The sequence below is a fragment of the Staurois parvus genome, unplaced genomic scaffold (genome assembly GCF_062004578.1).
Source record: "Staurois parvus isolate SC_StPar_1 unplaced genomic scaffold, SC_StPar_1.0 ptg002722l, whole genome shotgun sequence".
NCBI lineage: Eukaryota > Metazoa > Chordata > Amphibia > Anura > Ranidae > Staurois > Staurois parvus.
The window spans coordinates 10631-36539 of record NW_028320518.1 but is presented as its reverse complement, the minus strand read 5'-3'; the positions used below and the strand labels follow the sequence as shown (position 1 = coordinate 36539).

The following is a 25909-nucleotide window of genomic DNA, read 5'->3' as shown; positions in this document are numbered from 1 at the left end:
TTGGAGACCACTGCTCTAAGCCCTCGTGGTGGGGTAGTAGTTGGGACCCCGACACACATTGGATGTTTTAGGTGCCCATACTAGGATTACATTAAAGTGATTTTGCACCATTTGGTGTATTTTTATGCTTTGAAGCCGACACCTCATCCTCTACGTATGTTCCAGGTCAGTTCCTCACCAGGGCAACCCCACCGTTCGCCCTTCTAAAAACAAGTCAACAAAAGGGAACACAATCATCTCCCTTCATAGAGTTCCTTGACAAGAAGAGAAAACAACTTCATCTCAGCGGCCAACAGGAACAAAGGATTGTTTTCCAGGTACAGTGACCCAATCAAAGAGATGGTAAAGTCAATGTACCGGGTGGGGGGGGGGGGGGGGGGGCATGTCAAGATTCTGTACAATGACATTGGTCTGAAGGACTTCACACACAGGCCGGCATGGTTAGGAAAGGGAGAAATGAACTCTGAAAATACTAAAATATCAGATGGCGTGCCACACTGGATGCCACCAACCCACGAGGGGGATCATTTTTTAAATTGCCCATTTGTGGACCCTTTCACACCGATGAATGCGTGTTGACCCAGCGCTGCCGTACCGGTCACTGATGGATCTCGGCAATAATCTGACTCGCTCTCGATTTCCTAGAATGATGCAGCCTTACCTCCCAAATGTAGATTTTTGTATTAAAATAGCAAACATGTTCTACTTACCCGCTCAGTGCAGAACCATTGCACCGATCCTCCTCTTCTGGGATTCCCCAAATGGTGCTTCTGGCTCCTCCTCTTTCTCTGTGTGCCCCCATAGGTAGCTGCTTGCTGTGGGGGCATACGTGTGTGCTCGCTCCTGAGCGGTGTCTATAGACACACTCAGCGCGGCTCAGCCCTGTCCCCGGTTCCTCCTCACAGCATTTGATTGACAGCATCAGGAGCCAATGGCTGCTGCCCAAGTCCCTGTGAGAAGAGGAAGAGCGGGGAGAGAAGGCAGCAGCCGGGCACATTGCTGGATCCCTGATAGGCTCAGCTTGGTGTTTAGAGAGGGGGGAGGGAAATAGTTGGATGTTTATTACCAGGGAATACATTAAAGTGGAGTTCCATCCAAATGTGGAAGTTCTGCTTTTCTGGCGCCCCCACAGGGTACCACATTTGGCACATTTTAGGGGGGAGGGGCTGGTTTTGACAGCTACCCGCTCCTACATCTGGCTCTGTTCGCTGCGGCAAACTGAGCCAGAAGTTTGGCTATCCCCCCCCCTCCCAGCCCTTTGGGACACTTCCAAGGTCCCAGGTTACTGCAGTAGGTCCCAGCATGTGCAGTAGGAAACTGGCGGTGAAGCCTCAAGGCCTCACCACCAGTTTCCCATAGTCAAGATGGCGGCGCCACCACCCAACAGCCGATTTAAAAATCAGCTCGGGGTGAGGACAACCGTTGGATCCCTGGACAGGTAAGTGCCTAATATTAAAAGTCAGCAGCTAAAATATTTGTAGCTGCTGACTTTTAATGGGTTTTTTTTGGGGGCGGGGGGGGGGGGGGGGGGGGGTGGTGGGGGACGGAACTCTGCTTAGAAGTAAAAACACACCCAAGTCTTTGGCACCACTTTTAGGCTGTCCTAACTCCTGCCGGGATTCAATGCTGATCTCATACTTGAAAAACTGAGCCATACAGGAGGTGCTGTCCTTGTGATGTAGGAGCCTTGAACCTCATACAGATGCGTTTGAACTCATTGGGTGCTTTGCGGTCCTAGAGGCTGCTCACCAGCAACTCCAGAGTCTTCCTGGACCCCCAGAAGAGTTTGTTGAAGTTTTGGAAGGATGGGAGCGGCACGCCAGCTTCTACAGACGTTTTAAAAGATCTTTACTTTGTAACAACCAACGCGTTTCGGGGGCTCAGCACTCCCCCTTCATCAGGGCACTTGGACTGTAAAGGCCTTTACAAATCTGTTACAAAATAAAAATCTGGTCAACAGGCCTTTACAGTCCAAGTGCCCTGATGAAGGGGGAGTGCTGAGCCCCCGAAACGTGTAGGCTGTTTTGAAAGATCTTTATTTTGTAACAACCGATGCATTTCGGGGGCTCAGCACTCCCCTTCATCAGGGCACTTGGACTGTAAAGGCCTTTACGGCCTGTTGACCAGATTTTTTTTTTTGTAACAGATTTGTAAAGGTCTTTACAGTCCAAGTGCCCTGATGAAGGGGAGTGCTGAGCCCCCGAAATGCATCGGTTGTTACAAAATAAAGATCTTTTAAAACGTCTGTAGAAGCTGGCGTGGCTCTCCCATCCTTCCAAAACTTCAACATACAAGAAGTGCTGTCAGGAACACAGGAAGTGCTGTCAGGAACACAGGAAGTGCTGTCAGGAACACAGGAAGTGCTGTCAGGAACACAGGAAGTGCTGTCAGGAACACAGGAAGTGCTGTCAGGAACACAGGAAGTGCTGTCAGGAACACAGGAAGTGCTGTCAAGAACACAGGAAGTGCTGTCAGGAATACAGGAACAGAAAATTAAAAGGATTTGGAAAATGTCAGTTTTACCCTCCTGCAGCAAACCTGGACAGAGTGCCAGTTATCCCTGAGCTCAGGCAGGAGAAAGGTCAGCCTCCGAGGGGGCCTTACAGGCCAACAAATAGAGAATACAGGTGAGCAGCAACACACTGCACTACTACAAACGCCATGGCTTGTTCTTCAATTTCCCAGCATGCTTTGCCATGCCTCAGGTCTGGAAGGCTGCAATGACTGGCCTAAAGGGCGGAAAGTAGGAAAATTAAAAGGTGATGCTTACAGGTACCTGGCTGGAGAGGGCGAACGTGCTGGCGGGACTCTTCTTTTTGCTGTTGCTGTTATTGGTGTTGCCCCCTCCAGAGCTCATTGTGCTCCCTCCAGACATCTTCCTTTTCCTCCTCTTATTGGGGGCCTGTCGGGCTGGTTCAGCTGCAGGAAAGACGGGACAGATTTACATCGGCTGCTCCGGGGAGGACGGGCAGGACAGCTGTAATAAACAGGTCGGCTCACCAGGTGGTGCCACCATCCTCTGCCATTTCTGAAAGAGACACGTCTTGAGGCAGTCCCGGGGACTTAAACTGTACGTCTTGTGTCGGGACATGAGCTCCTGCATCGGCTCCAGAATTACGCAGAGCTGAGGAGGGGGGAGAAGAAAGCATCAGTGATCAAAGATGTAACCTGTTCTTCACATACACCTGTCCTACGCTGAAAGAGAACCAGTCACCAATTTGATAAATTGCAGAAATAAAAAAATGTAGAATTTTATATTCGCCTAAAGTAATATTAAAAGTGCAGTTCAAAAAAAATAAATAAATATATATATATATATATATATATATATATATATATATATATATATATATATATAATAGCAAGGCGCTTGCTATGAGGGAACTGGTGTGTGCTCGTTGCTGAGCCCCGCTCTATGTATCCATAAAACACAGCCATGACTCGGCCCCATCTCTGCTCTTCTCATTGCCCTATTGGCTGTGATTGGCAGCAATGGCTCCCGCTGCTCTGTCTCCGCCTATGAGGAGAGAGAGAGAGAGACCCAAAAAAGCGAGGCTCCCTGCGTGGGGTGATGAAGGGGCGCTGCGTGGCTCCAAAATGTTGCTGCTGTATAAATTATGTGACCACTAAAAGCATTGGACCCTTCTGAGGATTCCTTGGTGTGCTGGTGACATTCTTCCTCGATTGTCTGCGGTTCCCAGCCCGCGGTCACTACAGCACCCAACACTACTTAACAGCCATTTGCAGGAACGAGTGCATGGGGAAAAACTGCATTTGGATCCATGTACAAAGCCAGCTTCACGAAGACCTGGTTTGACCAGTTTGATGTGGAGGAACACGAGTGGTACTGACCTCAACACTAATGAACACCTTAGGATGAATTGGAACACCGATTGTGAGTCAGGTCTTCACATCCAAGATCAGTACCTGACCTCATCAATGAGCACAAAATTCCCCAGACATCCAAAATCTTATGAAAAGCCTTCCCAGAAGAATGGAGGATGTTATAGCCACAAAGGGAGGCCACTCCCTATTAATGGTCATGGTTTTGGAGTGGTGTGTCCAGCAAGCTCATGTAGGTGTGATGGGTGGAGGAACTCAAGTGTCCTCCACAGAGCCCTGACCTCAACCCTACTGAGCACCTCTGGGATGAATACCAACGTCAACTGTGAGCCGGGTCTTCTCACCCAACATCAGCAGGATATGTTATAGCTGCAGGCACAAAAGAAACTAGAACATGCATAAAAGTGGCCACCCGCCCAAGTCTATAACTGGCTTATGAAGCAAGGCCCAGTTATAGACTTGGACGGGTGGCCACTTTTATGCATGTTTGAGTTTTTGGTACGTGGGTGCACTAGGACCCTGGGTGCCATTTTGCTACATGCTGGGGTCCAGTGCACTCCTTTGCCTTTAAGAGGGGTGGCTCCCTCAGGTCCACCTGCCCATGATCTATCCATTAAATGCATGTGCCTCTACTATGGGGACGCACAAATTTTAGAGTTAGGACCACAGATTACCAGGGTGCCGTGTCGTGGCTCTGTGGCTTACGTATGTATTTGCAAATGTGTGCTAACTAAACCCCTGTTATAAACGCATACTGTTAGACAGGTTAATTCGGTTGTTAGCAAGCTGGCTGGCAAGTTGTCCAAGAACATTGTTCTCTCCCCTTTATTCACAAAATAAACTAGAACCTGGATATCATTGGTACCCAGACTGGTAGTGTTGGATCTGTTGGTCATGGGAACAGCAGTCTCGGTACTAATGATATCCATGTTCTAGTTTCTTTTGTGCCTGCAGCTATAACCTGTTCCGCTCTTCAGGGCAGACTTTCCACAAGGTTTTGGAGTGCCTGTGGGAATTTTGTATTCATTTGTCAGGTCAGGCACTGATGTTGATTGAGAAGACCTGGTTCACAGTCGGTGTTCTTATTCATCCCAGAGGTCAGGGCTGTGTGCAGGACATTCAAGTTTCTCCACCCCAAACTGGTCAAACCATGTCTTGATGTTGGATGAGAAGACCTTGCTTGTAATTGGTATTCCGGTTCATCTCAGAGGTGTTCAAAAGCATTGAGATTGTGGGGGTAGGTGCGGAAAGCCATGGAGAACAATTATTAGTGTATGACCTAAAACACGGCTTACATGTCTTGGGGAATTGGGCTCCTCCTTCAGGTCTTTGCTGTTCCCATGACCAACAGATCCAACACTACCAAAGTCCTGAAGAAGGAGGAGCCCAATTCCCCAAGACATGCAAGCCGTGTTTTAGGTCATACACTAATAATTGTTCTCCATGACTTCATGTTCATGCGTGGCTTTCCTTTGCCACAGACACTCAAAAATCTTGTGGAAAGCTTTCCCAGAAGAATGGAGTGTGTGTGGCAATTTGTGCCCATCTGTGATGTCAGACACTAATGCTGGATGACACCTAGGTTGCATGTTGGGGCTCACATTGGGCAGAAAAAAAAAAAAAAAATTGGCTCACAGTCATTGTTTTAATTCACCTCAAAAGTGTTCCGTAGGGTTAGGGTCAGGGCTTTGTGCAGGACACTCGAGTTTCTCCACACCAAACTGGTCAGACCATGTCTTGATGTTGGATGAGAAGACCTTGCTCGTAATTGGCGTTCCAATTCATCTCAAAGGCGTTCATTAGTATTGAGATTGTGGGGGTAGGTGAGGAAAGCCACGCATGAACATGAAGTCATGGAGAACAATTATGAGTGTATGACCTAAAACACGGCTTACATGTCTTGGGGAATTGGGCTCTTCCTTCTTCAGGACTTTGGTAGTGTTGGATCTGTTGGTCATGGGAACAGAAAAACTGAAGGAGGAGCCCAATTCCCCAAGACATGTAAGCCGTGTTTTAGGTCATACACTCATAATTGTTCTCCATGACTTCCTGTTCATGCGTGGCTTTCCTCACCTACCCCCACAATCTCAATACTAATGAATGCCTTTGAGATGAATTGGAACGCCAATTACGAGCAAGGTCTTCTCATCCAACATCAAGACATGGATGACCAGTTTGGTGTGGAGAAACTCGAGTGTCCTGCACAAAGCCCTGACCCTACGGAACACCTTTGGGATGAATTGGAACAGCGACTGTGAGACAGTTTTTTTTTTCTGCCCAAAATGCAACCTAGGTCTCATCCAGCATTAGTGTCTCATGTCACAGATAGGCACAAATTCCCACAGGACCCCAAAATCTTGTGGAAAGCCTTCCCAGAAGAATGGAGGATGTTAAAGTCACAAAGGGGGACCAACCCTATACTTAATGCCCATCTTTTTGGAATGAGATGCCCAAGAAGCTCATAAAGGTGTGAAGGTCAGGCGTTCACACAAACATGGACATATCATGTGGTCTAGAGGATGTCCTATTCCCCCCCCCCCCTCCCTTTGACCTCTCATCACACACAGCTCAGGTAGGTATCTGTACATTACAGAATAGGGATTTATCGAACTTCTAGTGTAGCTTCCTTACTCGGAGGTAGTTGAGTGTAGAGTTCGATAGTCCACATCTTGTGATGTTCTTTGACAGCTGGTCCAACATTTGTGGGTCCTGGGCCTAAAAGGTGAGACAGTTCAGATGGCAAATCTAAAAATCAAGGGGGATCTGTAAAGTCCAACACTATAAAACATGCGTGCTTCTTTTCTGGTATGACCTGTCCTTTTATATCTTTTCGTGACATGTATGTGCTGATGTATTTCTGCCCATTTATTCCCCAGACTTGCCCAGCTCTCCCGTGCAGCACAGCCAGCCTGGAGACCTCAGCCGCAGTTCTGTAACACCTGCAGGTCTTGTCTCTCCCCAGCCTGTGATTGGACAGTGAAAGGAGAAGCAGACAGATGAGCTGATCTCTCCGTCACTCTGCTCTCTCCTCCTAACAGCATGTTCCTGGTTAGCACAAACAGACTGAACCGATTGGCTCGTGTGGCTGCTTCTCCAAGCCAGAGCTCTACTGTACAGGGACTGCAAGAGGCTGAGAGATACGTCAATCATTCTGATACTTCTACTGCTTGTATAGAAAAATACACTTTGATTGGCCCTTAGCTGTGTCCCCGCTTCTTCCCGCCTCCCTCTCTTACAATTGGACATAAAAAAAAATATAAAATTTGTGCTATAAAAGCATTTCTGTGTTTCTCACTCATAGAATGACACTTATATCCTCTGAGGAAGTGTTTTGACACGAAACGCGTCAGGGGGGTGCCCCTGACCTGTGTGCATATACCGCAAGGCCATCCCGATTGGTTGATATATCAGATCCGGATGTAAGTTTTTATCTGTTTATGCTAGAATTTTGACCATTAAAGACCTACTACACTATTAGAAGCTTTCTTGGGGCTCATTTCCACGTGAGCCCGTTTTTGAAGGTTCCTGAGGATTTGGATGATATAGGACTCCCCCCTCTCCTGCTGATGATGGCCCTGGTGGAATACTTAAGAATACACCTAGACTGATGACATCTAGTGGCCGACTTGCTGATGACATCTGCCTGGTATCAAGTCCAGAGCACCAGGAGCGGGTCTTAATTGCTCCATGCGCAATTAATGCGCTATCTGGTTAGTGCATTGTTTGTACATTCACAACACAAGAGTCACGTTTATTCTTGATTATGGACTTTTGGAACACCTGCACTTAATCACTTTACTAGAAGGACTGAGTTATCTAACATATTTAACATCTGTTATTGTGCATTATTTATTTATTTGCTTCGTCACTTGATTATACTTACATTAGCGCTGCATACTTATTTTATATTCTTTTATACCCATCCCCCGTGCCTGTGGAGATGTGCCACAGGGCTTCAGGTCCCGAGCGAGCCTTGTGGCACAGCTGCGCATGCGCGAGTTCCACCAACTATCTGCGAATGCGTGCGGCTTCCCGCACATGTGCAAAGACGGCTATTAGGGAAGTCCTAAACCTTTGCCGTCTGTTTGCATGCGCAGAAAATCGCCTTCCAGGGAGCAGATGTGCCGAGGGCTCTACCAGGACCTGAGAGCCAGGCAGAGATCTTTGGCTCATCAGTGCATGTGGCACAATGGTGGTAGCGGAGGGCAGGGGGGTGGTGGTGTTTAGATGGGGGGGGGGGGGGTTTGGTGTTGTCATCCAGGAGACGGAGAGAAGTTCTGCTTTAATGAGATTTTTAAACGAACACAAATCTGCATGAATTGGTGCTCTTATCCCCTTTATGTATTCTGAGATGCATTACACTTACATGCATGGCGAGGATACTGCGGGGAATGAGTTCTCGATGTTGCCGGATGCTGAAATGCCACGTTTTTATCCTCATCATGTCATCAAACATGAACTCCAGGTATAACCGCCCCTCCACACACACCTAGAGAGACAAGTGCAACGTATTTACGGAACATGAAGCAAAAAGGAAACATTATTACTACTATTACAGGTACTTCTATGGCGCCGGCAATTTACATATATATTGTACATTCACATCAGTCCCCGCCCCTCAACAGAAGAGCATAATGCTGAACATAAATCCACAGGACAAGGCACACGGAGAATACACGGAGCATACACGGAGCACACGCCTGAACCTGAAGGAGAACGCACATCTCATATCTCCCATAGTATGAAGGAATTGAATCTCTATAGTTCAGTATTCTTACAGATCCTCATATGACAACCTGACAACTTATCAAGAATTCGGAGTGTTAGGCTGGCCATACATTATACAATTTTATTATTTTCTTTTAGAATATATATATACAGTTGTGTTCAAAATAATAGCAGTGTGTTGAAAAAAGTGACTAAAGCTGAAAATCCTTCTAATCCTTTTATTTCCATCCACACAAATGCATTGGGAACACGACACATTCTATTCCAAATCACAACATGAAGATCAATACATCAAATTTGTGTTGTTCCTCTAAAAAAAAATGGAAGAAAAGTGAATATTAGACGGTTCAAAAAAATGGCCGTGTTTGTATTCTTCTTTACAAACTCCAACATTCACTATATAAACTGAGAAATGTTTGAAGATTTTGCTTTCCTTTGAATGATTTCATGAATATTTGGTTGTAGTCGCACTGTTTCTGAGAACTGCTGTACATCTGTGTTGCATGGAGTCCCCCAACTTCTGGCCCCTGTGATCAGGTATTCCAGCCCAGGATGATTGGACCACATTCCACAGTTCTTCTCGATTTCTTGGTTTGGCCTCAGAAACGGAATTTTTTGATGTCACCCCACAAGTTTTCTATTGGATGAAGATCCGGGGATTGGGCTGGCCACTCCATAACGTCCATCTTGTTGGTCTGGAACCAAGATGTTGCACGTTTACTGGTGTGTTTGGGGTCGTTGTCTTGTTGGAACACCCATTTCAAGGGCATTTCCTCTTCAGCATAAGGCAGCATGACCTCTTCAAGTATTCTGATGTATTCAAACTGATCCATGATCCCTGGTATGTGATAAATAGGCCCAACACCGTAGTATGAGAAACATCCCCATATCATGATGCTTGCACCACCATGCTTCACGGTCTTCACAGTGTACTGTGGCTTGAATTCAGTGTTTGGGGGTCGTCTGACAAACTGTCTCCGCCCACTAGACCCAAAAAGAACAATCTTACTTCCATCAGTCCACAAACTGTTGCGCCATTTCTCTTTAGGCCGGTCAATGTGCTCTTCGGCAGATTGTAACCTCTTCAGCACATGTCTTTTTCCCAACAGTGGGACTTTGCGGGGGCTTCTTGCAGATAGCTTGGCTTCACATCGGCGTCTTCTAATTGTAACAGTCCTCACAGGGAACGTCACACCTTCTTTCATCTTCCTGGAGCTGATTGTTGGCTAAGTCCTTCCACATCTTTCAGGTTTTGGTTGCCATTTTAAAGCATTTGCCATCATTTTAGCTGAGCAGCCGATCATTTTCTGCACTTCTTTATATGTTTTCCCCTCCAATCAACTTTTTAATCAAGGTACGCTGTTCTTCTGAACAATGTCTGGAACGACCCATTTTCCTCAGAATTTCAGAGAGAAATGCACTGTAACCAGCATGTACAACATTTGCTGCCTTCCTTCCTTAAATAAGGGCAATAATTGCCACCTGTTTATCAAAGAATGGATGACCTCACTAATAGAACTCCACACTGCTATTATTGTGAACACGCCCCTTTCAATGAGCGATTCAATGACAGAATCAGCAGCATGCATGTCATGACTGTCGGGTCTGTTGGATTTCTATGACTCTACTACACCTGCTAGGAAATTATTTGCCATGTAGAAATATAATTTCCTCCAAAAACAGTGATTGATCCGGTTAGTGATGTCTGACTGCTATATTCATGAAGTCATTCAAAGGAAAGCAAAACCTTCAAACATTTCTCAGTTTATATAGTGAATGTTGGAGTTTGTAAAGAAGAATACAAACACGGCCATTTTTTTGAACCGTCTAATATTCACTTTTCAATTTTTTTAGAGGAACAACACAAATTTGATGTATTTTTCTTCATGTTGTGATTTGGAATAGAATGTGTCGTGTTCCCAATGTATTTGTGTGGATGGAAATAAAAGCGATTAGAAGGATTTTCAGCTTTAGTCACTTTTTCAACACACTGCTATTATTTTGAACACAACTGTATATACACACCTTTTTCAGACTTCGCCTTTAAAACACCATACCAGATTATTTTTGACATGTGTGTACCATTGGGAAAATTTTCCTTCACTTCCTGTCCCAGAGATGGGGGATTCCCCATCTTATAAGGTTGCCATTGGCACAGGAAGATTCCCCCTTACCTCTTGTTCTGGGGACAACTGCAAAATATTGGATTTCCCCTCCCCCCCGTATGATAATAGCCATCAAGATGAAAAAAAAAAAAAAATTAAATCTCCCCAGTGGGGACACAGGCAGCAATAAGAACAGAGGGCGGCTCTCCCACACCATCCAAAGAATGTATTTCTTTTAAAGTTTTTTTTTTCCCTAAATATTTGTTAAGGACCTTAGATTGTACACCCCCTGAAGGTTGGGGACAGATGTGAAGGTACAATATATATGTAAATGCTGCGTAAACTGATATAAAAAGACACTTTCAGTACAGATCTGTAAAACCTGAGCTGTCATAACAATAACTGACCACTAGATGTCCCCCTTGTTATTTCAATAAATTAGTGGCCCAGACCTGCAAGAGCCACGATTGGTCGGCAGGTCCTGAGCCATGATTGGTCGACAAGTCGTGAGCCATGATTGGTCGACAAGTCGTGAGCCATGATTGGTCGACAAGTCGTGAGCCATGATTGGTCGACAAGTCGTGAGCCATGATTGGTCGACAAGTCGTGAGCCATGATTGGTCGACAAGTCGTGAGCCATGATTGGTCGACAAGTCGTGAGCCATGATTGGTCGACAAGTCGTGAGCCATGATTGGTCGACAAGTCGTGAGCCATGATTGGTCGACAAGTCGTGAGCCATGATTGGTCGACAAGTCGTGAGCCATGATTGGTCGACAAGTCGTGAGCCATGATTGGTCGGCAGGTTCAAAGGCTGCTGTTTACAGTACAGTCCTAATAATAGGAAGAAAATAACTGAAATCTGATGTATTGGAGTTTGCAGGTCAGCTCCTGCCTCCAGCATATCCCTATTGGCCACTGAGGCAACTGATGGGAGTAAACTGCCAATAGGAGTGCCGGGGGGGGGGGGGGGGGTGCCTGAGGCTACTTCACTGCTTCTGTCCTGAAATTCGAGGATGAATTGCTCCATGGTGGCTGCAGCTGAGCTGAACAGAGGCTAGTTTTAACCCTTTCGCCGCACGCTGCCACCGATTGCTTCCACAGTCCCCTGTACCGGTGACCCCCCCCCCCAATGTATCCGGGCCTCACTTGCCCATCTGTGAGCCTGGGGAGCACTATGGTGGGTGGAGGGAAGAGCGGATGAATGTCCAACTCTCCTCTTCTTTCTGTGACTCGGGAGGCGACATGTATGATGTCACTTCCGGGTCACGGCTGTCAGGTGTATACATGTATTGCAATGTGATGAGATGCGATCTGAACTTCACTACATCTAGAGGAGACATTGGGGGCCTTTTAGATCCTGCATGTGTCATTAAAGAGACCCTGTCACCTAAAACTCATCACATGGGGGGGGGACTGTGTACCCTATGCGACCAAAAAAAAAGTTTGTCATTGCAAAAAAATAAAGTTACACATCCAAGCACATAACATCCCCCCCAAAAAATAAATAAAATTGAAGCCCCCCCAACATATACGCACTTACAAACGTAAACGCATGCATCGGGGGCGCCTTCACGTGAAAACGTCGTTTGGGATACAAGTTACATGTCGCCACGCACTGCGGAGTGAGCGATAATTCTGGCAGCAGATCTCCGTAAACGCCAAACTGATGACCTGTAGGGGGCTGTTGAAGCGTCGCCTTTAGAAAATTATAGGGTACTGAAGTCTGCCGCCATTTCATGGGCGCACACAAATTTGGTATGTTGGGTATCTATTTACTCGGCACAACCTCTTCTTTTATATTTTACCAAACGTTTGGGTCATTAATTGCATTTGTTAGCTCTAAAATTGACTTTACTGTGTTTTGTTACTGAAATTCTGCGTTTCCAGACATTTATGGCAATATCCAGCGACATTTATTTATTTATTTCAGGTGCTTATATAGCGCCATCAATGTACTCCGCGCTTTATACATATATATTGTACATTCACATCAGTCCCCGCCCCCGAGGAGCGTACAATCTAAGGCCGCTAACTCACATTCATACATACACATACTAGGGACAATTTAGACAGGAGCCAGTTAACCTACCAGCATGTCTTTGTAGTGTAGGAGGAAACTGGAGTACCCGGAGGAAACCCACGCAGGCACAGGGAGAACATGCAAACTCCAGGCAGTGGAGGTGCTGTGGTTGGGATTCGAACCGACGACTCGAGTACTGCCAGGCGGAAGTGCTAACCATTTAGCCCCTGTGCTGCCCAACGACATAAAAAATTGGAACTACCGCCATTTTATTCTCTAGGGTGTCCGCCTTCAGAAAATATTTCTCGTTTGGAGGGTTTTGTGTCGTCTTCAGGCCTGAAATAATTTTTTAAACGCGTGCAAAAAAAAAAAACAAAACTGGTTCTGGCAGCGAAGGGGTTAACGCCAATTTGCAGCTCGTTAAAATGTAAACCCTTCGAAGTCCACAGCCCGCCCACCGTTCTACGTGAGGCCCCGCCCACCGCGTACCCAGCAGCCCCTCTTACCTGTGTGAACATGGGCTTTCCATGCTGTGTGACCATCGTGCACTGATCGCAGTCCAGGGAAACAAAGTTGTTGTGGAATGACTCCTTGGGGTGTTTGAGGACGTAGTACAGCTCTGTGGCCCCTCCCTCAAATATGCTGCGGAAATAGCGGGGAATAAGCGTCCTTCCAATGGCTAGGAATAAACAAACATACAGAGTCAGATCACACGGATGTCCTGAATGTTACAAGCCTGCCATGTTCCCCATTAGCCAGAACCCTCTAGCCCCCTCTGTAGGTGGGAGGACCACAGACGCCACGGCCTCAACTGCCAACCTATCAACTAGTACAGAGGAAACTTTGATAAAGGTTTAGGAAGAAAAAGAGATTTAAATGGGTTTCAAGAGGCAACTTCGCTGTTATTGCCCCATTGACATAGAGCTTACCGCCCTCTGAAACGCAATCTACGGCGGGTGACTTTTCAGAGGGCGGTTTAGCAGCAGGTGACAGGCGTGCAGGAGGCACAACTGTCACTTCTTGGCATGTTTTTTGTTACTTTTTGGTTTACAGTGGGAGACCGCACCACAACTGTGAGCCTTGTGCTTGGCTGAGGGTTGCAAGGCAGCCCCATTGTTCTCGATGGTGTGCCACCTGTAAAACTCTGCCACTGCCCTGAAGAAAAGCATCGAGGCCACGACATGTTACATAGTTAGTCTGGCTGAAAGAAGACAAAAAGTCCATCCAGTCCATGTGAACCACCCTGTCAGGCTGTAATGTTAAGACTTGGGTAGACAGCCAGGGGTGGTAATACAGAGGTTCAGTTGTCTGTTTTTACCGCCCCCCTCTGGCTGCTAGTGTGAAAGTGCTTACAGCAAAGGTCATGAAAGGGCTAACCATGCAATTTGATTGGTAGTAATTATTCACCCCTGAAGAAGCATTGGAATTTAATAGGTCCTCCTGCCTTCCCAACCCTGTAACTGCACCAAAGAACAAAGTGATGACCTACCAATGGTGAGACTTTAGGCCCTTCAGTCCTCCTTTTGCGGTTTTATTAGCCCAGTTATCTTGGGGAGCCGGGGTCAGGCATACAGGATACCCATAGATATTAGCAATGACCTCTCTGCACAGCTATCTGCTCGTTTCTTAGGCCTCTGCCACAGGTCAGCTTACATTCTTTAGATCGGGGTTCAGCTCCCCAAAAGGTGCAAATTAGGCTTCACTCTGGCTTATTCCTCAGCCAAGGGCCTGGACTCGGCTATGCAACTATTACCAAGCAAAGCTTGGAGCCAAGGACTTTTCACCTCTACAACCTCTCCAGCCAAGGGTCTGAGATGGAAGGTGGGGGAACGAAGGACCCTTCTGGAGTTCCATCCTGTCCAGACAATGGTCTGGGCAGGAAGAACTCTTAAAGAGCTATGACCTCTCCAGGCAATGGTCTTGGCAGGAAGAACTCTTAAAGAGCTATGACCTCTCCAGGCAATGGTCTTGGCAAGAGGGACCCTGCTAGAGCTATGACCTCTCCAGGCAATGGTCTTGGCAAGAAGGACCCTGCTAGAGCTATGACCTCTCCAGGCAATGGTCTTGGCAAGAGGGACCCTGCTAGAGCTATGACCTCTCCAGGCAATGGTCTTGGCAAGAGGGACCCTGCTAGAGCTATGACCTCTCCAGGCAATGGTCTTGGCAAGAGGGACCCTGCTAGAGCTATGACCTCTCCAGGCAATGGTCTTGGCAAGAAGGACCCTGCTAGAGCTATGACCTCTCCAGGCAATGGTCTTGGCAAGAAGGACCCTGCTAGAGCTATGACCTCTCCAGGCAATGGTCTTGGCAAGAAGGACCCTGCTAGAGCTATGACCTCTCCAGGCAATGGTCTTGGCAAGAAGGACCCTGCTAGAGCTATGACTTCTCCCGACAATGGCCTGGGAGAAGAGGACCTTTCTAGAGCTAAGACCTTTTCAAACAATGGTCTAGACAGGAGGGACCTTTCTAGACCAGACTTCTGCAATCAATGGCTGGAAGGGAAGGACTCTTCTAGAGCTATGACCTCTCCAGGTGATGGTCTGGGAGGGAAGGACCCTTCCAGAGCTATGACCTCTCCAAGGTGATGGTCTGGGAGGGAAGGACCCTTCTAGAGCTATGACCTCTCCAGGTGATGGTCTGGGAGGGAAGGACCCTTCCAGAGCTATGACCTCTCCAAGGTGATGGTCTGGGAGGGAAGGACCCTTCTAGAGCTATGACCTCTCCAAGGTGATGGTCTGGGAGGGAAGGACCCTTCTAGAGCTACGTCCTCTCCAGGTGATGGTCTGGGAGGGAAGGACCTTTCCAGAGCTATGACCTCTCCAAGGTGATGGTCTGGGAGGGAAGGACCCTTCTAGAGCTACGTCCTCTTCATGTGATGGTCTGGGAGGGAAGGACCCTTCTAAAGTATGGAGTCTCTTCAGGTAATGAGGGGGGGAACCCTTCTAGAGCTATGATCTGTCCAGGTAATTGTCTGGCTGGGAAGGACCCTACTAGAGCTACAACCACTCCTCCAGACAGCAGACTGGGAAGTAGAGAACTCTTCTAGAAGGTCCCTTCAAATACTATGTCTTCACCCCCAGCCCACCCCGCTCAAATAAACCTCTCAGTGATTGGCCAAGGCAGAATATTCACAATCCAACACTTCTTACTCTAACGACTGGAAAACTCTCAACAGCAGCAGGCAGAAGCAATTGATCACCTGGACTTCGGAGAATCTCAATGAACACAGATAATGCAAAGCTCAGGCTGGCTACAGCCTAACTGCAAATTTCCACAATTTGATTACAGCTTTTTTTTTTTTTAAAACGTGGTGCTTTCTGAAACCTTGTGAACAAAAAAAGTGAACCGTGAAATCACAGCACACAAAAAACACGTGCAAGGGTACAGTAATGGCCAAACCTCCAAAGAGGAAAGGCCTCAAACCCTGAAGCCCCTGGGTCACAAGGCTCCTGACAAGGGCAAAGCATTCTGTGGTCTACTTCGGCCAAAGCCAAGTGGACCCGGCTCCTTAGGGACCTGTTGAAGCTGGTCCTCCAAGTACTTGGTGGAGGGGGGGGGGGGGGGGGGGGGTGTGTCTCCTGCAGAGGGACTCCATGATGTACGGCTCGGTGATTAGTGATGTCCAGCTTGAGGCATTGTTCCTACAGTAACTATTCGGGGTGGTCCATAACCTATCCTCCACCGCACTGCAGAACCCCCAAGAGATCAGAGCAATGTCAGAATGTGAGGCAGCTTCAGGGAAGGGACTTTACAATGACCCTGTCCTACTAAAGGAGAACACCTTTCACTTCCTGTCCCAAGGACAAAACAGGAAGTGAGGAAACCTCTCCAAAGTCCAGGGAAATCCACTCTCCAACAGTTGTCACCAGAACTTACTAAAATATTCTATTCCTGTTCTAGTGACAACTGTAAAATTTTGGATTTCCCATCCAAAGTTTTGACTTTGGATACAATTTAATTCTCCTTTTGCAGGTTACAAAGCAAAAGCTGAAACCCCATTGGCTGCTGAGAAAAGAGGTGCCATTTTTCTTTGGTTTTCATTGGATGATGAGGACAGATTGTATTATTCCCAATGCCTGGGGCACCCATGGATGGGAAGCAACATGGAGGAGAACTCACTGTATCTCTTTGGTCCATCCTCCAAGCAGAAGGTGATGGTCAACATGGCGTCATCTTCAAAGAACTCTGTAGTGAAAGCGTCCCACCAGAGATTGTCACATTCCTGAGAACAGAAGAGCGACATTTACAGCGTCGTCCAAAGTCCACCACACTCCCCCCAACACAACCAACCCGCCATTCATACGTCGTAACTATGCGCTTCAAACTAAAGGGCACCCGGGGCCGGATTCCATTACTATTCCCCCAAGACACGCTTCGTCCCCGGTCACACCGCTGAGATTTAACACCGCGCCGTGTGCGATTTCAGTGCGATTTCTTCAAACTTTATTTGCAACTTCTGAAGATTTTCCACAATTTATTGCAATTTACAGTGTGATTTCCATTGTATTCTGTGTATGTGAAATCGCAACAAAACTGCAGAAAAAAGTAATGCAAGAACTACGTTAGAAATCGCACCGCAGAAAAATCGCACGTGAAGACACTGACATTCATTAGATGCAATTTCAGGTGCGACATCAAATCGCAAATTGTACCTGTGTGACTGGGCACTTATTGTGCTGCATAATAATGAGGTTAAATGCCAAGGCCCTAGCATTCCAGGATGCATCTTTGATGGAAGGGGGCCGCTTCCCTGCCAACGAAAAGGGGGCCCGCTTCCCCGCCGACCGCCAACGAAAAGGGGGCCCGCTTCCCCAACGAAAAGGGGGCCCGCTTCCCCAACGAAAAGGGGGCCCGCTTCCCCAACGAAAAGGGGGCCCGCTTCCCCAACGAAAAGGGGGCCCGCTTCCCCAACGAAAAGGGGGCCCGCTTCCCCAACGAAAAGGGGGCCCGCTTCCCCGCCAACGAAAAGGGGGCCCGCTTCCCCAACGAAAAGGGGGCCCGCTTCCCCGCCAACGAAAAGGGGGCCCGCTTCCCCGCCAACGAAAAGGGGGCCCGCTTCCCCGCCAACGAAAAGGGGGCCCGCTTCCCCGCCAACGAAAAGGGGGCCCGCTTCCCCGCCAACGAAAAGGGGGCCCGCTTCCCCCCGCCAACGAAAAGGGGGCCCGCTTCCCCCCGCCAACGAAAAGGGGGCCCGCTTCCCCCCGCCAACGAAAAGGGGGCCCGCTTCCCCCCGCCAACGAAAAGGGGGCCCGCTTCCCCCCGCCAACGAAAAGGGGGCCCGCTTCCCCCCGCCAACGAAAAGGGGGCCCGCTTCCCCCCGCCAACGAAAAGGGGGCCCGCTTCCCCCCGCCAACGAAAAGGGGGCCCGCTTCCCCCCGCCAACGAAAAGGGGGCCCGCTTCCCCCCGCCAACGAAAAGGGGGCCCGCTTCCCCCCGCCAACGAAAAGGGGGCCCGCTTCCCCCCGCCAACGAAAAGGGGGCCCGCTTCCCCCCGCCAACGAAAAGGGGGCCCGCTTCCCCCCGCCAACGAAAAGGGGGCCCGCTTCCCCCCGCCAACGAAAAGGGGGCCCGCTTCCCCCCGCCAACGAAAAGGGGGCCCGCTTCCCCCCGCCAACGAAAAGGGGGCCCGCTTCCCCCCGCCAACGAAAAGGGGGCCCGCTTCCCCCCGCCAACGAAAAGGGGGCCCGCTTCCCCCCGCCAACGAAAAGGGGGCCCGCTTCCCCCCGCCAACGAAAAGGGGGCCCGCTTCCCCCCGCCAACGAAAAGGGGGCCCGCTTCCCCCCGCCAACGAAAAGGGGGCCCGCTTCCCCCCGCCAACGAAAAGGGGGCCCGCTTCCCCCCGCCAACGAAAAGGGGGCCCGCTTCCCCCCGCCAACGAAAAGGGGGCCCGCTTCCCCCCGCCAACGAAAAGGGGGCCCGCTTCCCCCCGCCAACGAAAAGGGGGCCCGCTTCCCCCCGCCAACGAAAAGGGGGCCCGCTTCCCCCCGCCAACGAAAAGGGGGCCCGCTTCCCCCCGCCAACGAAAAGGGGGCCCGCTTCCCCCCGCCAACGAAAAGGGGGCCCGCTTCCCCCCGCCAACGAAAAGGGGGCCCGCTTCCCCCCGCCAACGAAAAGGGGGCCCGCTTCCCCCCGCCAACGAAAAGGGGGCCCGCTTCCCCCCGCCAACGAAAAGGGGGCCCGCTTCCCCCCGCCAACGAAAAGGGGGCCCGCTTCCCCCCGCCAACGAAAAGGGGGCCCGCTTCCCCCCGCCAACGAAAAGGGGGCCCGCTTCCCCGCCAACGAAAAGGGGTTACTTCGCCTTCCACCCCCCTCAATGGAAGGGGTCGCTTCAGTTTGACCTGTCTATTTCTTTTCTGGCCATTATTACTTTTCATTTCATAATTATTAAGTACACGATATTCTGTATTATTTACTCTCTGCAGCCTCCTGGTCCCCCTAATGTACCCTGATCTGTAGGGTCCGATCCTTTTAGTGGGGTTCCTGGAGACCTGAGAACTCTATTAAGGGTTCCTCCATGGTAAGTGGGGTGGGAAGGGCCCCTATAGACACTTGGCTAAGGAAGGCCAAATCCAGGGAACGTCGGTGACCTACCTCTGTCCAGTTCTGCAGACGTTTGTTCAGTTCAAATATTCTGTAGTCTGTCTGGTTCCCGTACGGCGTGTGTCTCCTGTGTACATAGAACACTGCGTCAGCAAATCAGCACACTAAGAAAATGGAAAGTCATTATCATCATCGTCATTATCATCATCGTCATCATCATCATCGTCATCGTCAGCACTTTACCAAGAAATGATAAATGAACAGTAAAGAGGACCTGGGGTGAAAAACTATGTTCTAACAATATACTCGTTACATTGTTGCAGCTTGCCACTGCAAACACCGCTACTATACTGCACCGCTGCGACACCGCTGCTATACTACACCGCTGCTATACTGCACCGCTGCGACACCGCTGCTATACTGCACCGCTGCGACACCGCTGCTATACTGCACCGCTGCGACACCGCTGCTATACTGCACCGCTGCGACACCGCTACTACACTGCACCGCTGCGACACCGCTACTATACTGCACCGCTGCGACACCGCTACTTTACAGCTACACACACCGCTACCAACACCACAGCTACTACAGTGATCACCACCAGCTTCAGGGTTCTGCACCGAGCAACTTCTCTGCTGTATTATGAACCCCGGAGGGCAGCCGCTGGGCACTGGCATCATCCAGGGAGAGCTTTGGATTTTCTCAAAAAAAGATAAGATCAACGTTTTCACGAAGCGGACATTAGGTGGGGGGGGGGGGGGGGGGGTCATACCGTTCTGGTATCTTTATTATGACAGTAAGAGAAACTATTTTTTGGTTGCAAAAATGTTTTCCTTTATACAGCATAAAAAAGTGGTTATTATATATTATGTCAGTGCAGAGATGGATGACAGTGATTGTCAAACAAACAATCGTGGTACCAAACAATACCTGATAATGAAGGAGTATATAACCAAAAACACACACACACATACATAAACACACACACATATATATATACACACACACATATATATATACACACACACACACATATACATAAACACACACACATAAACACACACATATATACACACACTTATATACACACATATATACACACACACACATATATATATATATACACACACACACAATATGAAGGGATGTATCTGGGACTGAAGAGGTTAAAGATAGGAAAGCCGATATATAGAGACTGGAGAATGAATACAAAGTATCTGATTTGTGTGATAAGTGTTCATCAGCGGCTGGTCGGAGAAGATCGTTTTCCTGAAAGTTCGGCCCCAAAATGTGTCGGCTCTTTATATATATATATATAAAAAGAAAAAAAAAAAAAACCAGACAACTTCTATTTGATTTGATATTGGAAGACATTTGCATCTCCAAGGCATTTATTGCCTGCAGGCAGACAAGGGGACCCCCCTCTCTGGAAGACCCCACTTGGGGGCTCATGCACATGGCCATAAGGGGGCAGTACAGGGTGCATGAGCGTCCAGAACCTCTGAAAACTTTCCATTGGCCAATGATGGCTTCATACTGCCACCTACAGACCGCAATCACAAGGTACATGTGTGCACGGATACGCGGTGCTGCCTGTGTAAAGCGCGTGCGCAGACGTTCCCGAACACCGGCATCCTGATATACTAAATCAGACATAGTCCTCACCCAATCCCGGGCTCCAGGTACGTTGGCGGATACATCGGGGTGGGTCTGTAAGACAGAAGAGAAGTTGTAATTAGGAGGAGGAGCTACTTCGGCCTGCTCCGCCCAAAACGGTGTCGCCAGCTTCAGGGGGATGATGGGGGATGCTGGTGGGTGGACTCAAATTCCGGTCTGTTATGTCTTTTATAATAGAGATTTCCAGCAAAATTTTGCATCTAACTCCTCCCACATGCTACACCCTCGCCAGATTCTCCAATCAGAATCCATGGTGGGGGGGTGGAGGAGGATCTGATCGTCTGGCAGCTCACAGCAGGTTTACTTTACATAAATGACTACAAAGCAATTTACTGTCCATGTTTTTCAGATTCTCCCCCCCCCCCCCCCCTCAATTCCTCCTCCCGGCTCCGCCCCTCCAGTCTGGCACAGGGGTCCGGGATCCGCCCCTCCAGTCTGGCACAGGGGTCCGGGATCCGCCCCTCCAGTCTGGCACAGGGGTCCGGGATCTGCCCCTGAACTGCTTTCCTCTGATATCACTGCACACTGCATCTCACAATGTGCATTAGAAGCTGCAGCCAATCAGAGAGAGCTCCGCCCCATTTCCTGGCTGGAGGACGTCCGGCATCATCTAGCTTGGATGATCAGTCCCATTCATGGAGGGTGTTGATATATCTGCTCGGAGTTCTCTAACATCGCCCCCCCTCCATCAATATTTTGAAATAAAAGATTTCCATTTTTAATCTTATTTTATACCTAGTGACATCACTGGGTCTCCACGCTACTCTATGCAACACAGGCAGATCATGGCTGGTGGGAGGGGCCAACAGGGTGCTGTACATGAAAACATAGCACCCTGCCTTAGTACTCCAATGAAGAGCCCTCAGTCCTGATACAAACGGGGGGGATGCAAATATTCTTGATGGGTGGGTGTTAGACTGGAGGAGTGGCCTTCCTAGGCAAGCTGTATTTGCATAGGTAACGCCCACATGTGATTCTGAGCCTTACTTATTGAAAGAATTGAAAGGGGCGGGGCCTAGGATAGTCAGGCTGGGGAGGGAAGCACTAGATGATGCTGGATGTCCTCAAGCCAGGAAATGAGGTGGGCTCTAATGAATGAAAGGGGTGGGACCAGGGACAGTCAGGATGGGGAGGAAGGGGCTAGATAATCCTGGACACCCTCCAGCCAGGAAATGGGGCGGAGCTCTCTCTGACTGGCTGCAGCTTCTAATGCACATTCTGAGAAGCTCCCAGTGACATCAGAGGAAGTCGTGCCAGACTGATGGGGAGGAGCCGGGGCGCCCGTGCCAGACTGATGGGGAGGAGCCGGGGCGCCCGTGCCAGACTGATGGGGAGGAGCCGGGGCGCCCGTGCCAGACTGATGGGGAGGAGCCGGGGCGCCCGTGCCAGACTGATGGGGAGGAGCCGGGGCGCCCGTGCCAGACTGATGGGGAGGAGCCGGGGCGCCCGTGCCAGACTGATGGGGAGGAGCCGGGGCGCCCGTGCCAGACTGATGGGGAGGAGCCGGGGCGCCCGTGCCAGACTGATGGGGAGGAGCCGGGGCGCCCGTGCCAGACTGATGGGGAGGAGCCGGGGCGAACGTGCCAGACTGATGGGGAGGAGCCGGGGCGAACGTGCCAGACTGATGGGGAGGAGCCGGGGCGAACGTGCCAGACTGATGGGGAGGAGCCGGTAAAACCCCCCCCCCACACACCTGTGTAGGTCTAGGGGGCAGGAAGAGCATTTTCACCAAATCTGCTCCCCCGCAGACAGCGCTCCCCTATGCTCTTTAGGGGAACTGTTCCTCTACATCCAATGCAAGGCTATGGGCTCTGCACTGCTCGAGGACATCGGGGTCCAACTGACTGCCAGAGCATAGGGGAAAAAGCGGATGTGGGGGCCGGCCATGCTGTGCAGAGGAGCCCGCGGGAGCGGAGGATCAGGTAAGCAAAATTGCCTTCTGCAGCCCCCTAGAGCACCTAACCCCCCCTGCAGGGGCGGTCCCACTTTTCCCAGAGTTCAGCTGTAAAGTACAACTAGTGCAAATTGTTTTCCCATTTTTCATAGAGTAAGGGAGGGTTAGAGCCCCCGCCGGTATTTTTGCTGCCATCTGGAGAGATTTCCCTTCATTTCCTGTCCCAGAGCCAAAACAGGAAGTGAGAGGAAATCCCAGAATTAGTGTCCCCATTGGAAGATTTCCCCTCTATTACGAGGCGGTATCAAAACGTTTTGACTGGTGACACGCCACCAGATGGCCGCACAAGGCTGCACGCACGGTCACCGGGAGCACCGACCTTCATAAGTCAGTGTGTCAAAACACATCGTCCTGTGTACATCGGGAGCTGTAAAGCTGGTGTTGTTCTGACCACGTGAGTCACCACGGGCAGCGAGTTGGAGCAAAGAGCGAGCGTGAAATTCTGCATTGGGGAACATGGGATATGACTTTGGACCTGCTCCTAGACACTGAAGCTCACAAAACGCTAAACGCCTAAAAGCAGTGTGCATAGACACATAGGAGAACACTATTTAGCTTCGAGGAGCAGGAAAAAAAAAATGCTGAAAACCGCTTCTAGGAGCTTTTAAAAAAAAAATTAAAAATACCCATGCGTTTTCCGCAGCGTGTTGTACGAACGCACTGCAGTCCATTTAACATGATTTCCTATGGGACGGGTTCACATCTGTGTGTCTTCACCCCAGGACATTTTTTGGCAAGCGGTCAGGGACTTCTTTGAACGCAAAAAAGTTGCGTTTCTGGTTCTATAGATTTTGCTGCGTTTTGAGTTTTAAATCTGCCTAGCAACAAGAAAAAAAAAAAAAAAAACACGCAGATCAAAAACGCAAGTGCAGAAACTGGTCAAACAAAACCTGCGTAGGTGTGGACCAAGCCTTAGGTGTGTTTAGGTGCTTGCATTTCATTGGCCAGAAAAAAATCAAATTTATTCCGACCAATGAAATGAATTAACGCCTAAAAAATGCAGATAATTTATTCTGACCTTTAGCCCGGGTTCACACTGACGCAGTGCGGAATTTGCAGCGTTTTCTATGTGAATTCTGCATCAGAATGGCCCCCCGGTTCATGTCAACCGCTGCGGGTGTGTATATTGAGTGGACATCACCCTGAAAGCAATCCGCAAAACGCAGTTCAGAATCAGATCAAATAGGTGTGAGTACCCGTGCCATCCGATTCTAAGGCCGACCACAAAATGGTCCAAAATGTACGACTCCGATCGCACCGCGCACAAATCGCATGAGATCGGAGGAAATGCGGTGCGGTTCCTGGGCAAATCACATGTGTGCGTTTTCACCCGGTGCGTTCTTTGGAAAGGGTCGGGGACTTTTTTGAACGCAAAACGTTGCCTTTTTGGTTTTATAAACTTCAATGGGAACGCTGCAGGAAAGCATGTAGTGCGTCTTTGATGCATTTTAAATCTGCCTAGCAACAAAGTACAAAGAAAAAAAAAAAAAAAGTAAAACAAAAAAACACAACTGCAAAATGTGACGCAAAACGCATCAAACGCAACCTGCATGGGTGTGAACCTGGAGTTATTTTCACCCAGTGATCCCGCCAGTAGCATACTTCCTGTCCTGTCAATGCCTGCACTGTCTATGGAGAGCTGCGTTGTCACCCCAGGACAGGAAACCTGTTAGGACTACAAACCCCTCCCCCCCCATATAAAACCACGTAAAAGAAAAGGATGATCGCGGGATATGACAGAATTCTGAACTTGTGTACCTACCCCACATCTCGATCCAGCATTGTGCCCGGGTGGAAGGGGGGAAAGGCGTTGCCGTTCGGGGGCTCCTTTGGCGAGTACAGCTTGAACGACTTGGAGGAACAGCCTGTCGAGAGAAGAAAGGAACAGCCGGCGTTAGCGGTGACAACGGGGCAGACACAAAGAGGCAACATTTTCACAGTTAGTCAAGCCTGCTTAAAGGGCAACTCCACTTCTATTTCCTGTTCAGGGCCGGCGTACACATTAACCGCTCGCTGGGCAATTTTTAACATTTTTGCGCACATAAAAACCTGCATTTTTACTAAAAAAAAAAAATAAAAACACAAAACAAAACAACTGTAACCTCCCAAAAAAAGTTGATATTTTCTGACCCTGGAGAATAAAAATGGTGGCTTTTGCAATTTTTTATGTTGCGCTGTTTGTTATCAAAGACGTATTTTTAGGGGAAAAAAAAAAAAAGAAAACCCGCTAAAATGACTCTTTAGCACAAAACATAAATACCCAATTTTTAGCAGAATAAAATATTGGATTTACGTCAAGTCGATGGATACCGAACGTGTCAAATCCTAAAACCGCACGTGGCTCCAAAATAAGATGGAAGCAACATTCTCCATAGGACACACTTAAAGGATAACCCCCCCCGGGTCACACCGGGTGCAACTTGCTATGAGAGTTGCAAAAAAAAAAAAAAAAAAAAAGAAGAAGAAGAAGGTCGCATGGCAAGTCACCCCCATATTGTCCTCCATTACAGCGGTCATACCGGCGCAGTTCTGACTTGGTCGGAGCCGCACTGATTTCTAAAGTAGGCAGACGCAAGTCGCACCTCAAGTCAGATCGCTGTGACCGGGACCTTAACTGTGAATTATTGAGCTCACTTTGATGTTCGCGGCGATACCTCACCCATGGCGCCACTGAGGTTCACCCACGCAGGATTGTCCTGTGCTGCACTTTTTATACGGCGTGCGTACAAGAGCGCTCTAAAACGTTAAAAAAATATTCTATTTTTTTTTTTACAATTTTTTGAACTTTATTGCTATTACAAGGATGCCGACAAACCCTCTAGCTGTCAAACTGACGGCCCTCCAGCTGTTGAGGAACTACAACTCCCATCATGCCTCTGCCTTTGGGAGTCATGCTTGTAACTGTAAATCTTGCAATGCCTCATGGGACTTGTAGTTTGGCAACAGCTGGAGGGCTGCCAGTTTGACACCCCTACCACAGAGAATAGGTGTCAAACTGCGGCCCTCCAGCTGTTGTGGAACTACAAGCCCCATGAGGC

The 25909-nt window shown here is 49.0% G+C and overlaps 1 protein-coding gene across 4 annotated transcripts in view; it reads right to left on the bottom strand.

Moving 5' to 3' along the window:
* The window catches only part of LDB1 (LIM domain binding 1), a 41157-nt gene extending 16423 nt beyond the window's left edge, over positions 1 to 24734 (bottom strand). The window contains exons 1-9 of one of the 4 annotated variants that reach the window (XM_089666462.1): positions 24634 to 24734; positions 20906 to 20950; positions 19289 to 19364; positions 16817 to 16919; positions 13204 to 13376; positions 8210 to 8332; positions 6475 to 6558; positions 3001 to 3124; positions 2771 to 2919 (exon numbers count right to left, since the gene is read on the bottom strand). In XM_089666462.1, coding sequence (XP_089522588.1) covers positions 2771 to 2919; positions 3001 to 3124; positions 6475 to 6558; positions 8210 to 8332; positions 13204 to 13376; positions 16817 to 16919; positions 19289 to 19364; positions 20906 to 20950; positions 24634 to 24653 — 897 coding nt within the window. In that variant the 5' untranslated portion in view covers positions 24654 to 24734. The remainder of the gene's footprint in view (positions 1 to 2770; positions 2920 to 3000; positions 3125 to 6474; positions 6559 to 8209; positions 8333 to 13203; positions 13377 to 16816; positions 16920 to 19288; positions 19365 to 20905; positions 20951 to 24633) is intronic. The other 3 variants (XM_089666463.1, XM_089666465.1, XM_089666464.1) reach the window with 3 other exon arrangements.
* Positions 24735 to 25909: the final 1175 nt, after the last annotated feature.